The sequence below is a fragment of the Alternaria atra genome (assembly GCF_907166805.1).
Source record: "Alternaria atra isolate CS162 genome assembly, contig: 25, whole genome shotgun sequence".
Taxonomy (NCBI): domain Eukaryota; kingdom Fungi; phylum Ascomycota; class Dothideomycetes; order Pleosporales; family Pleosporaceae; genus Alternaria; species Alternaria atra.
Window position 1 is genome coordinate 5,083,996 of NW_025091323.1, and position 15,740 is coordinate 5,099,735.

Consider the following 15,740-nt stretch of genomic DNA (forward strand, 5'->3'; position numbering starts at 1 on the left):
GAACGACATATTCGAGTTGTGGTATGTTGTTCGTCAAAAGAGATTCTCGCTGCTCATGTAGTATTCCCCCGGGTCTTCGGGAGACAGGCACATGGGAAAAGTATCTGGTGTTTTTGGAAACATAAGAAGGCTGCGTGATAGAGAAGAAGAAGAGGAGACGTCGAACGGGAGACTCCTCTATAGCAAGTATGTCCATTTGTTTTGGTAGGTACAGATGGGCATAACTGATAACAGATGATGCAGTGTTTAGTTGCGCAGTCTGAGGATGGGCAAAGAACCTGTTTGGTAATGGCAGTTCGGAAGAAGGGAGGCACATCCATATAGCCAATTTAAATTTTTAGAAGGAGCAAAAACGTAAAGACTGTCATGTATAGACTTTGAAAATCGAGGCGAGCTCGTCAATGAAGGGGAAGAGGAGGAACGGTACGAGCAGCTATGTATACATACAGGCGGGTCAGAGCGCCGAGGCAAACACTATATCATGACGCCTACGCCGTCACACCAAGCAAAACATCATCTCAACCACGTTAGCGCCAAAGGAACTAATATTTTCAATGTGTTTGTATTTCTTGATATATACTGAGATAGTCAAACAAAGTGAACAAAAAAAGCAGGACGCCAGGTCGAACAAAGTCAACCAACTCCCATCAAAAAGGTCTTGGAACAGAATGCTACTTGGAAACAGAGGCCAAATCTATCCCAATAACGTTGCCCGCGCTGGGTCGTTGCATTACATCGATCCGACCAACCCAAGAGGGTGTAAATGTTGAAGCGGAAAGAACACACGAAACTCTAGCAAAGCACTCTTACAAGATGAGAGCACCGCCGAAGAGCGAGGAGGCGAGGACAACGGCACCGCAGACGAGGGGAGCGAAGCTGAACTCGGGGCGGATAGAAGCAGCGGCACCAGCAGAGCCGGAAGCACTAGCGCCACCGGTGGAGCTGGGAACGACACCGCCGGAGGTGACAGCACCGTCACCAGCACCGGCAAGGTTGGTCTCGGAAGAACCAGCCTGCTGGGAGCCAGAGCCAGAAAGTCCAGGACCGTCACCAGCACCCTTCTTGAAAAGGTCGTTGGCACCGGAGGGAACAGCGGGGAGCTCGTCGCTCTTCATGGTAACATCCCAGCTTTTGGACTGGTCGGGGCAAGTGGAGGCCTGGCCGTTGGACTTGTAGCCACCGTCGCCGGTAGGGTTCTTGGTGGAAGAGAAAGCCTCCTTGAGGGCCTTGAAGTCATCGCGCTCGGTGACGGAGTCACCGTTGATCTCAACAAGTCCGTAGTTGGAGTCTTCCTGGGAGTATTCATAGACGAGACCTCCGGAGTAGACGCCGGTCATGTCGGTGCTGTAGAGAGACTTGACCTCCTCGAACTTTCGGGTTCCCTTGTTGCAGCCGTATTCGGACAGGCTGGCGGCGTTAGCTGGGAATGATGCAACGTACAGATAGAAAACTTACAAGATGGGGATGCTGTAGTTGTCGAACTTCTTAACCTTCTGGTCCCAACCAGAGACGGTGTAGGAAGACGGGTCGCACCAGGAGTAGTCGTTGAAACCGAAGAAGTCGCTGCGGGCGGCATCGTCACCACAGTTCATGTAGTCAGCCATCTCGTAGCGGTTGCTCTCAACATCAGCGGCGGAGTAACCGACAGGAACCTTGCGGAGACCACGAGCGTTCATGTAGGACTTAATGTCACGGGTGACAGCCTTGACGTAAGGAGCACAGTTGGTGGTCTTTTCGTCGTTGATGACCTCGTTGGCAGAGAAGAACAGCAGTGTGTTGTCGTACTTTGCGAACATCTCGACGGTAGCGAAGATGCTCTGTAAGTAGACCTTGTTGTACGACTTCTGGGGGTCGGCTCGGTTGATGGAGTACTTGGGGGTGTTGAGGTCGAGAGCAAGGTAGATTCCGGCATCGGCGAGGAGACCCATGCAGGTGTCATGGTTGGCGCTGTTGTCGACAGTGTAGATGCGGACGGTGTTGATACCGAGCTCCTTGAACTTCTCAATGTCGCGCTTGCAGCCCGCCTCGTCGGCAATGGGGTCCTTTGCATCGGAAGCGCCACCGGGTTGGTAGTCAACACCACGGATGTAGAAACGCTCGTTGCCAGCAAAGAAAGCTGGGTCATGTCAGTAACGGTCAATTGTTGGCATGTGCGTTGTTGAACATACCGTTTCCCTTAACAGTGACGGGGGTGATGGCGCGCTTCTGAACGGCCGCAGTAGGAGTCGCGGCAGCGGAGGCCGCAAGAACGGCGGCAATGGCGAAGGTCTTCATGATGATCGTGTGTGAGTTGATGATAATTACGGTTGGCGATTGAGCGATTGTTGTGAGCGGCTGTTATAAGCGACTGTCGGGTCGTAAGGTAAACAAAAATAATACTCTCTAGTGAAGAAAGCAACTGCCGTGAAACGAGTGGACGAAGTTGCGATTAGAAAAAGGTATGCAAGAAGCACTTGGTTCGTGAGATGAAGAAGAAAGGCCAATCCAAGATTCAAGGGAAAACAAGCAGGTTAAGCACTGTTGAAAGAGGGAGGCGACGCGTCCAATTTCTTAGTGGAAAGCGGCTTCCTGTTCTGATTCGCCCTCACCCCGGTGGGGATCGCTCCTGCACCGCCTGGGCTGGAGGCAAGCAGCGCCAACCCCTGAACAAGCCGCACCAAGCCCACATCCAAGGAGCTGCCAACACCCACCAGCCCACATACAAGCCTAGCTAAGAAGGATGGCTCGTCGTGGCGATCATGCTTGGATGCACCGCAGTGAAGGTCGCTGAAACACGCGTCTGCCGTCAATCACTCACTGTGTCTGTCGTGCAGACACTGGCGATCTGTATCAAACGGTTCAACGCATGCCTTTGCCCCCATGTTGCGCAGTCTTATTGCCGAAATGACGGCCCACGGCTAAGATTGGATTCATGACGACATGTGGGTGCATTGTGTAACTGCTGCAGCACGGCTGGCTGGCACATCGCTGGTTGCTTCCGAAACGGCGATATCTGCCCACGGTTTCTTGTGAAACGAAGTAGTCGGTCCGGACTCTTGCACCCTCTTGACATCATGCCGCTAATCCTGCTCGAGTTTTCTTTGATCGTATTCCGACGAATCAGCATGCTTCGTATTTGAGATGCTGGCGCTGGGAACGCTGTGTTTTCTCCTCGAGCTAGTTCGCCATCGTATTATTAGAGCATCGGTCAACCTCCTCAACACGACGTATCCGGCCATCACACGTAAGAACAACTAGGAAACACCTCTTTCGGCAGTCGGACCTTTCACTGCCCTGCCATCAGCTTTATTCATAGTACTTGCGCACCTGCGCGAGCTTGTTGATAGTACTTGCGCCAGTGGGATCTAGGGTATCTAGAAGACCATTAGTGGTTCAGCCTCAACATGTTGGGAACGCGGTCTTTATTTTACGAGTTTTTTGCCATCATACAAATTAGCGCTAATACCTATTCTCTGCCGACTCCCGTTTATACACATACGTTGCTGCGGAGTGTAGCTCCGGAGATCATTACTAATAATAAGAAAAGGAAGAAGAAGAAAGTCATCCACTTCCCCATACAGATACAGAACCATAGTTCCAACATGATATCACATCCCGTCCTCTTAGATCATTACAGGGCTCTTGCTCCCAAGATGCTCTTAATTTTTCCTCAATCCAAAGTACAATCCAAGTACCAGCGCAATGACGCACAAGATCAGGACAATCGTCAGGAGGATCCACCACTTGAGCCTTCTCGCGCGCCTGGCAGACTTGATGCCCTCGTCCAACTGCTTGTTTGCATTCTCGGTATCGTCCTTGACCTGCACAGTTTGCTCCTCGGTTCGTTGGATGATGGGCTCTTGGTAGATGACCTGCTCGTTGAGCTGGGTGAAGAGGAGGGCAAGCTCGCCCATGGTCTTCTCGATGCGCTGGATGTCGTTGTGACGGGCGCGGACGGCGCCAAGAACACTCGAGGCTTGGCCGCTACGGTTGGACTTGAGCTGTTGAAGTTGTTAGTGACATGTCCTTCGGTTGCAAGTGGTTGTGTAGTCCTGCCAACTTACAGCTTGTGTGAAGATGCCCTCGTCGCCCAGGTCCGAGTTTGCGATCTCATTGACCTCGGCATCCGTCGCATCCGGGTTGATGATGCGGTACTGGCGCCCGACGGCCTCGCGATACCTTCTGGAGTATTCTGCCTCCTCTTTTTGGAAGTCTTCAAGCTGCGTCTTGAATGTCTTCTTCAGCGCCTCAACCTGTGTCCGCTTCATCTTGTCATTGGGGTCGCGCACGGCATCTCGCTCTAGAAACTTGATCTCGTCCTTGATTTGCGTGTTCCTGATCTGTGTGTTGGTTACGATGCTCTCGAGTTCGGCGGTTGAGCGGTTGTCGGGCGATGACAGCATGCGCTGGTGAACGCTCGCGATGGCTTGGATGTCCGAGGTGAGTTGGCCGATGCGCTGCTTTGCGCCTTCGATGCGCGCAAAGAAGTTATCGCGAGGGAGAGGCTGTGGTCCTGGTGCCTCCATGCCGGGGTTTGCGCCATACACACCCGTATCGTTCATTGGCACGTCGGTGTGGGGAACGTTCTGCTGCTGCGTGTTCGATGGGCTCAGCGCGCCGGCTTGCGAATATGCCGACGGCTGCGAGTAGTTGGAGTCGCCATGACGTTGGAGCGGCGCTGGAGGGTTGAGCTGTTGTTGCGGCTCGTCATACTGTTTGGTCGCGTCAGTCTTGTTAATTCAGGCTGCGCGGTTGCGACTGCTTACTCCTCCGCCATAAGGGTTGGATGAGCCATAGCCGGTGCCCCCATATGGGTTTGATTGACCGCTATACCCTTCCTCGGCCTGGCCATACGGGTTCCCGCCGTATTGCTGGTAGTTTTGCGACATGTTTGGTGTTGGCTGGGATGGATTGACAACGTTGGAGCGATGGTTTCGGAATGCCGCAGTGGAGCTGGAGCTTGGAGAACAGCCGCGGAAGCTACGGAATCCTGCGCTGACTGACGGACGTGAGCGCGGAGAGCAACCCAACAATTGTTCCGTGCAACAAGGCTACCGACGGTAAAATGAACAGCAGATGCTTGTGCTTGGGGTCTGGCAGTGCTCAAAATCGATTAATTGCAGCTTGCCACAACCTTGTTGTGATGTGGGTTGGGAGGGAAATTAAAATGAGACCCTGTTGAATCAGCCCAGCTCTGAGCCGCGAAGACAAACGTCACCAATGGGACGAGAACGGGCAAAGCAAGCCCTTAGCCATTGTTAGCGAAGATCGCGTGTCCGTAGCGTGCACTCCCGCGAGGCGCAGCATCATCGTCTCCATCACCATCATACTCCGCCATACTCCGCGGTAAGGCAGCGGAGTTTTGAGGAACCTCATTGTGTACTTTCATTCTTCCAATATTGTGTGCTGTTCGCGCCATTGACCTTTGAGCACAAGTACGAGGCTTCAGAGTATCTAGTCCTAGATCTTGTCGCCCAAGGGCAATGTCCCGAAAGAGGCAATGTCCGATGTGATTTATCGACTGCCGCGCTCAGCGTACGTTCAATGGCCATGTTCGAATAGTGACACTCAGAGGCGGCCATTGTGCGAAGTTGCAAGCATGACTGCGCCCACAAGGATCCTGTAATGTCAGCGCTTGCAACCCATGCCTACATTGTAAGGCATCTCCTCGCAAATACAACCCTTTTCGTCAGCCATCAGAGTTTTCGCGCAGCGATCTCTCTCTGTTGTAGGCTCCAAGCCTTACATTCACTATTGTACCTAGGTATATGGCAGAACACTTCGTACTCGATTGGCGACCAATGAATTCTCCAGTCACTCTGATGTTAAGAAATTGAAAATAAGCACGGTAAAGAATTTGTACTCTATCGCGAGAGTGGACACTGTCTTGCGAGTTTATGCCAACTCCAATATTCACATCCAGAACATCGTGTCCCTCAGACACGCATCCCATGGATTGTGCCACGGCTTTCCATCAATCATCACATCCTTGAACTTGTAGAAGTCAGCTTCGACCTCCCCAAACACATACCTCCTCAGCCCAAGTACGATTTCCTTTCGATGATCAGCCTCTGTTGCTTTCTTGTCCTTGAAGAAAGCCTTCTCCTCTTCCTTTCCATTGAACGTAGAATCTTTCGGGTAAAGCAAATCAAGACGTGTGTTGTAGTGATCCACTAGGCGCTGCTTCTCTGACTTGAGAGCTGCTTCAAGGTTATCTGCGCCTGCGACGTCTTCGGTCTTGACAAAGTACCGACGCATGTAAGTGCGGACACGTTCGCACAAACGATCAGAGTAGTAGGTAGGCGACGCATAGGATACACCGATAGTTCCGCGGACGTAAGAGAAGCAGATAGCGTGAGTCTAGAACGAGTTAATCATAGTTCAGAAGAAGGGAGACAGATAGGATCTTACCAAATCGCGCAACTTCTCTAGATCCATGTCCTTGACCCCAGCTTCCAGGACGAAGTAATGAGTAGGCTTGGCCGTTCCTTTGATAGCAGAATGAGACTGCAGGAAGAAATCTTGGTAATAGGGAGAAGTGACCAGTTGATCCACGAAGAGGCCAGGCTTGGTGTTGTAGTTGCCAAACGTGTCGCGATCGGGGTAATGTAGCTTGTCCTGATGTGAGCCCCTCTCAGGGTCTGGCCCTTTCTTCGACATTGGGAAGAAGCGAGTGTGGTGGCGCTTTGTGACTATTACGGCAGTGATGTCCACTTTGGAAGTCGTGCCATACTTCTCCGCCAACTTGCTGTAAGCGTCGCGGATGGCTTGCAATTCCTTTGTCTTAACCTGTTCGTACTGAGTCGCACTGACACCATCTCTGAAGTACAGGATGTTCCTAGGCAATGATCGCTTCTCGTTGAGACGAACCCAGTCCTCGAGACGCTCGGTAACCATCGCCTCTACTTCTTGAATGATCTGTACAGTCAGTTGAGCAGTCAATCAAAGACAAGAGAGAGAAGACTTTACCTCTCGATCAGTAATCTGATCATACCTCACATGGCCCTTATCGTCTTTGACCTCCTTCTCAATTCGCTGTAAGCGTGCAGAACCAAGGCATCTGCCCGCTGAATAATCCACGGATCCGACCATGGATGCGATAGATGGACAGCCGCTGAATGCACTTGGTCCAGCATGAACGACATCAGCACCAAGCACCATGATATCGCCCTGCGACAAATACGACCGGACACTCCCTACCGAATGCGTAAAGCCGCCCAGCTTTAGATTGACCTCCATCATAACGTTGGTGATGTATTCTCTGAAAAGCCTGTCTTTCCCGCTCCAGTCTCTGCTCACAAGACAGACCGATTGCAAACCATATGTCCTCTCGGCTAGAGTTTTGAAGAGTGAGTATATGCCTACGCTCGACTTCTCTAACATAAGTACGACTAGGTCGTATCCGTTGTTTTTGGCAGTTTGTAGAGCAGCCTCTAGGTCACCTTGTTCGAGGTTTTGGAGATCGATGGCAGGTTGCATGCCGATACTGGTGGTGGTAAGTCCACATCTGTTCAGCTGACGCTTGAACTCATTAGAGTACGTTGTGACTGAATATTTGTCCGGAGCGAATTGCTGCTGTTTGCTGGCATAGCCCTGATATTTCTGGCCATATTTATCCTGAAGCGTTACTGGCGGTTCTCTTTTGATGCGAAGGAAGCCGAACTTGAAAGACTTTGGCTTGGTAGAGAAGAAGGCAGAATTTTCAGGAACCTTCCAACGAGATCCACCGTCCGCTTTAAGTGTGACCGGAATGGTTTCGTCTCTACGCGATATGGAAGTGTCGCCTCCTCTGCCGAGACTACCTGTTCTGCCGAGATTGCTAGGGTTGCTGGCGTTTGGGAGGGCCTTGTAGCAAGGGCGTGGATAATCAAGTATTTGACAAGGAACTTGCATCATGGCGGGAACAAGTTGAATCGGTACATTATCATCCTTTCCCTATCAAACAAGATTAGTTCGTCCGCAACTCGGAATGTCGTGCACTTACGATGCTCCCAAATTGAGCGTTCGTGACGCTTTGCTGGTCGAATCCTAGGTTAAAAAGTCCTTCCTTTTCGATGAGGGCTCGGCTGGCGTCTGGGCCTTTCGCAGCCTCTTTGACCATCCCGCTCGTGGACTTCTCTGGAACTGGCCGTCGGTAGATCTGCCAGGGAAGAATCAATAGTTGCTCCTGTGCATACCATATAGGCTCTTTCTCCGTCCCACAGTTGATAGCTTTTCGCTTGGGATCGGCTGAATGATCGAACGCTTCGGATGGTTAGTCTCTATTGAGCCGAAATCCAGCGTACTTACTATTTCTGAGATAGTTCACAACCGTGATGTAATCTTCTGCCTTCTTGTAAGATCCGTCGGCATCTTTGGCAAACGTGCCATCGGCATTCTTTACACGCTTCTGGAATGTCAGGTCTTCAATGGGAGAGCCGATGAAGTTGACCTGTTTGGTGCGACTACTCTTACTGTTGAGCCTGTCGTAGTCTGCCTCTTCACTTGGAATCCTCCGTCTCTCAGTTACGACATACACTCGTAGACCCTCGAGGTTGTCTTCTTGGTGACCATCAAAAGTATCGCCATCATCAAGGAACGTGCTGACTAAGATGGGCTTATAGAATGCGCTGGTCGCGAGGTTGAAGTTGAGGATGAGGCATCCCGTGCCGGGTTTGACCGTATAGTAATAGCCACGTACGATTTCAAGAGACTTGGACGCTCGTTTTTCTGACGAAAAGAGCTGCGACCTCGCGCTTTTGACGAAGAACTTGTTGGCAGCGTGACGATAAAGCTTGCTATCATCGAAAGTCTTCGATATGACAAGATTCAGGCACCGAGATATGATATCAAAGTTCTGTTTCTCATACTGAGGATTTGCGTGCGAGTACTCTTGGAGGGCCCTAGTGTCGATCTTTCTTACGAGCTCAAAGTGAAGATCGAGAGTACTGTTTCCATCTTGGAGTGACATGTTCCAGAGGCCAGTAGATTCCTTGTCACCACTGATAGGTTCCTCCAAGATGTGTCGATGAAGGTCCTCCCATGCGACGATGGAGTCGTAGTTGTTTGTGGCGAATGCACTCCGATGAGACTTCAGGAAGTCCCAAGATTCGATGGCCTTCTGGTAAACTAACTTCGTTCTCCGCTTATCTTTGCTTCCAATGTTGTCGATCTTGTACTCGTAGAGAATGCCTGCTGCAACAGAGTACTCAAAGTGATTCGTGAGTACTCTGCTCTCTGGGTTAAGGTTAACAAAGTTCTGACGTGTCAGATGAGCGGGTGATTCCATCACACTTAGAGCCTCTTCAGTACCCTTCAATGTATCTGGAAGTTTCCATTGTCTACCCTCGCCACGCGGCGTTGTGTCATTGGAATCCAACTTCTTGTAGGTAGGATAGGTTAGCTCACCAGTGAATGTCGCTAGGGGGGTTATACTTGTCCTTCCAGCATAATTTCCGCGGTTACCTCCACGTTGATTAGTGCCGGAACCTCGTCCAAATGTACCTCGATCTGATGCTGCTGTGTTCTGAGCGAAGCTGTTGAGTGGTAAGTTTGGTCGCCAAGACGGTGCATTGATTGCAAGGCTGCTGAAACCAGCGCTCAGAGTATTCATCGAACCAGGACCTTGCCAACCGCTGGCACCGCTCCGAGCACCATCGCCTCGTGTCTCAAAGGCTAAGTGTGTATTGGGTTGCATGGGTACTCCAGTTCGACCTGTGTTTTGCCGAGGCGCTTGATTGGTAGCCAAACCATTTCCTACCCGTTGAAGTGAAGTAATGTGCGCATTTGCTTCCGCAGTCATGTTGATCTCCATGATTCTCTCCCAAAGAAAGGTTGGAAATCTCGGCCGGCCTCGTGTACAGGCTAAAAGGCTGTGGCTGAAGTCGCCGCATCTCTCACATGGTCTCGTTGCTTGGTACCTGTCGACGATCCCTGTGAAGTTCAGCCGATTCATTTGTTGGATGTCATCCTGCGATGGTCTTCGTGATGCATTGGGTCCTCCTGCTCCACTACGTCCGCCTCGTCTGCCACTGCCATCCCTAACACGTCCAGGGTTGTCAGACATGGCTGGGATGCTCTGATGATCGAGTATCTGTTGAAGTAAGCAGCAATGAAGAACTCCGAATCATGTTAATGAAGTGAAAGGAGGACGTGAGAACGAAACATTCATAGATATAACCTTTCTTGTACCCTTGACAAACATATCCTCGATTTGCCATCCTTACCGTGATTTACACCAGCAATCTTGCTTTCCGTACAACATATATTTTGTTATCGTTAGGAAGCGACCTCAAACCCACAGGTAACAACATCTTTATCAAACTTTATAGACAATTTGTGGTTCTAGAGCTAATTCACGTGCGGCTTCCAGTGATATGCTAACTCGATCAGGCCCTCACGAATTCCGCTTTGTGTATACGATCTGATGCTCGTAGTGCCCCTCGGTGGAATTGCTGCTTAGATCAAGCTGTTTCGCAGCAAGTAGCACTACTTTCCGCGGGTGAGTGTCTCGCATAGTCCCTCCATTGATGGTGAGTACTCAAGAAATCATGAGTGGTGTGTACTGCGCGAAGTAGTTGCCCAAAAGTGCAGTGTGGATGGGAAGGAAGGAGGGGTGGCACCGAGAGGTTCCCCCTTGTTTGACGACACTAGTAGTATTTGGTAAACGTATTACCCCATCTGGTGACCTTCTTCCACCGAGCCACCTAGGCACTCTGATGCAAGTTACCAATATTCGCAATAGGATTTAGTTATTTAGAAGATAGTCACTTTAAATTTCGAAATCATGCTACATGGTATACCAAGTATCGAGATCAAATATAGCTGATAATCGCCCAATGTCCATGACCCCAATGTCACTCCGGAACCTTTTCAACCACCAGCCAGAGTACACAATCGCAATATATTAGACACCAAGGAAACCCAATCCCACTCATCACCCCAATACTCTCCTCCAATTACCCGTCTCCCACCTTAACCATCCCTCTCATTCGGAAATGGCCTGCGTGTACTCTTCCGCCCACCCAACAAATGCGCAAACTCCGGCGCCACAAATCCCCTATTACTCCCCCCACTCCCTCCTACTGGCACCGATACTGTATACTTACTGCACTCTCCATTCCCTCCATAACTGATATGCTGCCCATACGCATCAACCGTCGGCCTACCCATCGGTCCATTGAACATCGGCGTGTTATAGTTGACTCCCATACCCCTAGCTTGCAACAGGCCCCTAGACCTCTTCTCAGCATCCTCTTTGTCTTTGATCTTTTGCAGACGCGCTTCTTCGCGCTTCCGCACGACTTCCGCGTCGCGGTGAATAGCGCCACCAATGATGCCGTTCTTGGTCAGAGGAGCGCTGATAGAAGGCAGGTTCGAAGCACCGCGGATATAGTTATCGTCGATATCGCCGCGGACTTCCAGACCAGTTGTTTCACCAGTCAACATACCCATTGCTTGGGGTAGCATTCCCATCGGCATACCCAGTTTGGGTTTTCCGTACCAAAAGGGCTCGATGCTGAGGTGTTGAGCGCGCGCTTTTTGAAGGAGTTTGTCGGCGTCGAAACGCTCTTCCCAAGAGAGGAGGGTGAGGTCGCGGAAGGCGTGGCGGAAGGAGCGGGATGCGGTTGCAAAGTCGCTGTTTCTGGGGCAGAGTTCGCCGTTGTAGGGGAGTTCTGGGGTTGGGATTGGTTTGGTGACGAGGGAGAGGAGGCGAGTGGCTTCAGGGTGCTGAGTGATGTCGGAGGAGGACAGTGCTTGTTGCTGTACACTGTCGTCGTTCGCTTCTGGTGGTAGGGCTTTGGCAGGCTTGTACTGCACAAGTGCCCAATACGTGTGCGGCTTCATATGGCCCTCCAACAGCCCGATGTGATAATTCGCCATCCCCATGGAAGATTCGCCGCCACGTACAAGGACGATCTTGTACTCGAAACCCTTGACGTCTTGGTAGTAGTGGTAGTCCTCTTTCCAGTGAGAGATTTTAGCTTGTGGTACTTTCTTGGAAGAAGAATGGATGGGATTGGGGTTCGTTGGGGCTGGCTTCGTAGGAGTGGCAAACATTGGGACGGAAGAGCTTGGAGATCGGTTGGCTGGGCTTGTGGAGTCATCGACAATTTCGATAGGATCATGCTCCTGTCCCTCACGAGCTACAGCATCATCCACCAGTGCAGTTTCCCTTTCTGCCCTCCTACGCAAGAGATCTTCCTTGGCGGAAACAAAAGGAGTGGGCGGGATAGTCGGTGTAGACGTAGAAAAGAAGAAGCTCTTGCTCTTCGTCGGCTTTCTCGTGACAGTAGGAGATTTCTTCGACGTACCTGATCCAGTCAACTCTTTGATCTTCTCGCATCCTTTCCTAAACTTACTGCCATCTGCCGCGGTACCCATTCTCTTCAGTTCTTTCTTTTTTCTCCTCTCTTTCGTCAGCACCTCCCAGGTATATTTCTTAGCGCTCAGCTTCCTCCTCCCTTGCAATGAGTCGTCGAACCAGTCATAGCTGACTACATAGATGTTCAAGTTGGTGGCTTGTTGAACTGCATCGGCAGGCTGCTTGTATGCTTCCTTGCTGGCGATGAGGTGGGTGACGCTCTTGGTGATTTTAGCAGAGTACTTGCCGCCGTTTCGCTCGATCCAGGATCTGATCTGCTTAGCATCGTGAGGATGTGTGCCAACAACGGCGATAGTGAGCTTGTTAAGTACACCCATTGTAGGATTGTAATAGTTGCAGATGGGGAGTGTAAGAGTAAAAGCCTGCGAACCCGCTCGACAACAAGAATGGGGACTTTATGATACCCAGATCGAGGATCCGAAGTTGGCGCGACTCAGGCCGGTCTTACCTTTTGGTGGCACGCGGCAGTCGAAGTGATATAGCGTTTGCTGAGACCGTGCGGCTGCCACTGTGAGGTAAGAGATACCGATTGTAGCACCTCTGCAGACCGCTATTGGTGGGGACACCCATTCTTATCGAAGCATGGAGTTGTCAGGTGGGAAGAATACATAGGAAACGAAACGCGATATCCAACGAGAAATCAAGGAGATTATGAACAGATTGTGTTATATTCCATAGATTTCAGCTTCAGCTTCACTCTTTATAGTTTAGACGACTGTCCTGGTGCAACGCACCTATTGCTGGTTCTTGGCCGCCTTTATAAAGGCGCGTATCTTGTCTAAACTTTGCTGTCCATCTTCTTCCACGCCGCTGCTGACGTCCACGGCGTGAACGCGGTCCCGATACTCATCAAGTCCAGCGAGCATAGAATGTACGTTGTCAGGGTTTAACCCTCCTGCTAATATGACCTTGATACCGTCGTCTTTCGCAAACACTGCTTTGACGTCTGAAAGGTCTAGTTGCTGACCTGAGCCCCCAGAACCTGCGTCTAGAAGTGGTAGGGCATGGTACCCTCTTGAGCCAATGCCATGGTTTTGCGGATTGAATGCGCGAAGAACAGGGACAGGGACCAACTTTGCCCACTCTAATGGCTCTTGGCCATGGAACTGTACGACATCTAGATTGAGCAATCGCTGCTGCTCGAGCACGTACTCTAGTGACTGATGTCGGAACACGCCTACAAGGAGTGCACGACTGTCACTTGATAACAACCGTGATGCGCCGTGCTCAAAGAAGTCAGATGCAACCTTTGAGTCAGCAAGCAACCCCGACTTCGATATAGTGGGCTTCTTGGTTTTGTGCACCGTTTCTGAGATCGCCAGCGCTGTCTCGGCTGTTACTGTTCGCTTGGTTCCTGGCGCCAATATCATGCCGATGAGATCAGCTCCTGCCTCAACTGCAGCTTTTGCGGCCTCTGCACTGCGAGTCCCGCAAATCTTTACCATTGGGCTTGAGGCTGTTTGTGTCTTCTTTGTGGATGAGCCACCTAGGAGCTCCGCGATGAATTGAGCAGTGTCAGATGCGCGCATCAACGCTTCACCCACCAAGACTGCACCAACTCCACTCTTGATGTATGGTTCGACATCCTTGGGTCCAGCGATACCGCTTAGCGCACACAAGATGGTCTCTTTCGGAACCATGTTGATTAGACGGTTGGTAGTCTCCATGTCGACCTCGAAGTTGACAAGGTTGCGGTTGTTCACGCCAATGACTTGAGCACCCAACTTGACCGCGATCTCCGTTTCTTCCGCGTTTTGGACCTCTACCAGGGGCTCCATTCCGAGTGATCGGGAGTAGTCGTAGAGCTTTTTCAACACTGCTTCATCAAGCATCTTGACAATGAGTAACACGGTATCGGCACCTGCGAGCCTGGCTTCCAAGATTTGGTATTCCTCGAAGATGAATTCCTTGCGCAAAACAGCAGGTCGGTTTGGCATGCCTTCCAAACTTTGTCGAACAGCTTTGAGATCGTCGATGCTTCCTTTGAACCATTCTGGCTCAGTGAGTACGGAGATGGTGCTTGCACCGGCCTTTGCATATAGTCTTGCTTGAGCAGGAGCGCACGCGGACAGAGAAATTATGCCTTTGGAGGGCGATGCGCGCTTAATCTCAGCCATGAGCGACAATCGGAACGGCGATTGCCTCAGACGCTCTGGAAAGTTAATCTGAGGAGGCGCTAGATTAAGGTCATACGAGGCCTGTAGGTCGCCTGGTCGCTGGGACGGAATCTTCTTCTGTTCCGCAACAGACGCCCTACGATGATCGTAGATCTTCTCGAGTATAGATGTCTGCTTGTCCTTCTTTGTGTCAGTTGCACCCTTGGTAGCAGCTCCGACCGCTTGCGCATGTGCCTCCTTCTGTAGTCGTTCATTTTCGGTCCAGGTGCCACCTTGCATCTTGAGGAAGTTCCTGACCATGAGGCGCCCATCCTCAGTCAAGATACTCTCTGGGTGAAACTGCACACCTTCCATAACATATTCCTTGTGTCGCACGCCCATAATGACTTCCTTCACTTCGGCATCTTCGTTCGCGGGGATGGTAGCAGTTACCTCGAGGCAGTCTGGGAGTGTTCCGTGGGTACCAGCGAGTGAGTGGTAGCGCGTGACGGGGACATTCTGCGAAATGCCTGCGAAGACGCCTTTGCCGTCATGTTTGAGAGGCGAAGTCTTTCCGTGCAGGACCTGACCTGTGACGTCTACAGTACCGCCGTAGCTATAGAAGATGCACTGTCTGTATCGTGTCAGCACTGCCCCGCATGTTGTATGCGCTCGTCGACCTTGAATCCGCGCACTAAGAAAGGCTGCGACAGTTCCTCCACCAATGTACAGTACGATGCAAGTAACCAGGGCGACTCACTCTCCCATGCACACGCCGAAGATCGGGATCTTGCCGCTATAGTGCTTGATGGCGGCATTGCTAATGCCTGCATCGCGCTCTGGGTGTCCTGGGCCCGGGCTGATCACCAGTTGTGTAGGGTTCTTCGCGATCAGATCTTCGAGGGTAATCTCATCGTTTCGGTATACAGTCACGGTCGCGCCTTCGAAGACAAGGTATTGATACACATTCCAGGTGAAGGAATCGTAGTTGTCAATGAGTATAACGTTGGAAGCGCTCGGTATCGGCGGAGATGGCGTAGGATTGCTGGGCGAATGGTCAATCAACGCGAGGGAGGGCATTTTGGGTGGTATGCTGCGCCAATGCCTGCCGTCTTGGAAGCGTGGTGGCTGTTATATAGCCTCTTCCGAGTACCTACGCGGCGGTAAAATGACAGGAAGATTGCCGGCCCTTTCACGGCGAGGCAGTTAAAAATATATTAGGTTCCTATTGACAGAGCTCACGCCGAGAAACGTGTTGGAGCTGGGTGAGAGGAAGGTGGAAAAGAGCGGATGTCTACTTG

At 51.2% G+C, this 15,740-nt stretch overlaps 4 protein-coding genes across 4 annotated transcripts; all 4 read right to left on the reverse strand.

Moving 5' to 3' along the window:
- Nucleotides 1-806: 806 nt before the first annotated feature.
- Nucleotides 807-2,274, reverse strand: ALTATR162_LOCUS6749 (uncharacterized protein; the record flags this gene model as incomplete). Its single annotated transcript, XM_043314371.1, has 3 exons — nucleotides 807-1,407; nucleotides 1,456-2,116; nucleotides 2,169-2,274. 3 exons carry the CDS (start codon nucleotides 2,272-2,274, stop codon nucleotides 807-809), a joined length of 1,368 nt encoding a protein of 455 aa, XP_043170306.1.
- Nucleotides 2,275-3,638: 1,364 nt separating this feature from the next.
- ALTATR162_LOCUS6750 (uncharacterized protein) lies at nucleotides 3,639-4,868 on the reverse strand (the record flags this gene model as incomplete). Its single annotated transcript, XM_043314372.1, has 3 exons — nucleotides 3,639-3,980; nucleotides 4,044-4,691; nucleotides 4,746-4,868. 3 exons carry the CDS (start codon nucleotides 4,866-4,868, stop codon nucleotides 3,639-3,641), a joined length of 1,113 nt encoding a protein of 370 aa, XP_043170307.1.
- Nucleotides 4,869-5,892: 1,024 nt separating this feature from the next.
- ALTATR162_LOCUS6751 (uncharacterized protein) lies at nucleotides 5,893-12,660 on the reverse strand (the record flags this gene model as incomplete). The annotated part of the gene is made up of 6 exons (XM_043314373.1): nucleotides 5,893-6,339; nucleotides 6,391-6,897; nucleotides 6,949-7,914; nucleotides 7,964-8,223; nucleotides 8,269-9,378; nucleotides 11,067-12,660. 6 exons carry the CDS (start codon nucleotides 12,658-12,660, stop codon nucleotides 5,893-5,895), a joined length of 4,884 nt encoding a protein of 1,627 aa, XP_043170308.1.
- Nucleotides 12,661-13,077: 417 nt separating this feature from the next.
- Nucleotides 13,078-15,519, reverse strand: ALTATR162_LOCUS6752 (uncharacterized protein; the record flags this gene model as incomplete). Its single annotated transcript, XM_043314374.1, has 2 exons — nucleotides 13,078-15,073; nucleotides 15,200-15,519. 2 exons carry the CDS (start codon nucleotides 15,517-15,519, stop codon nucleotides 13,078-13,080), a joined length of 2,316 nt encoding a protein of 771 aa, XP_043170309.1.
- Between the last annotated feature and the right edge of the window lie 221 nt (nucleotides 15,520-15,740).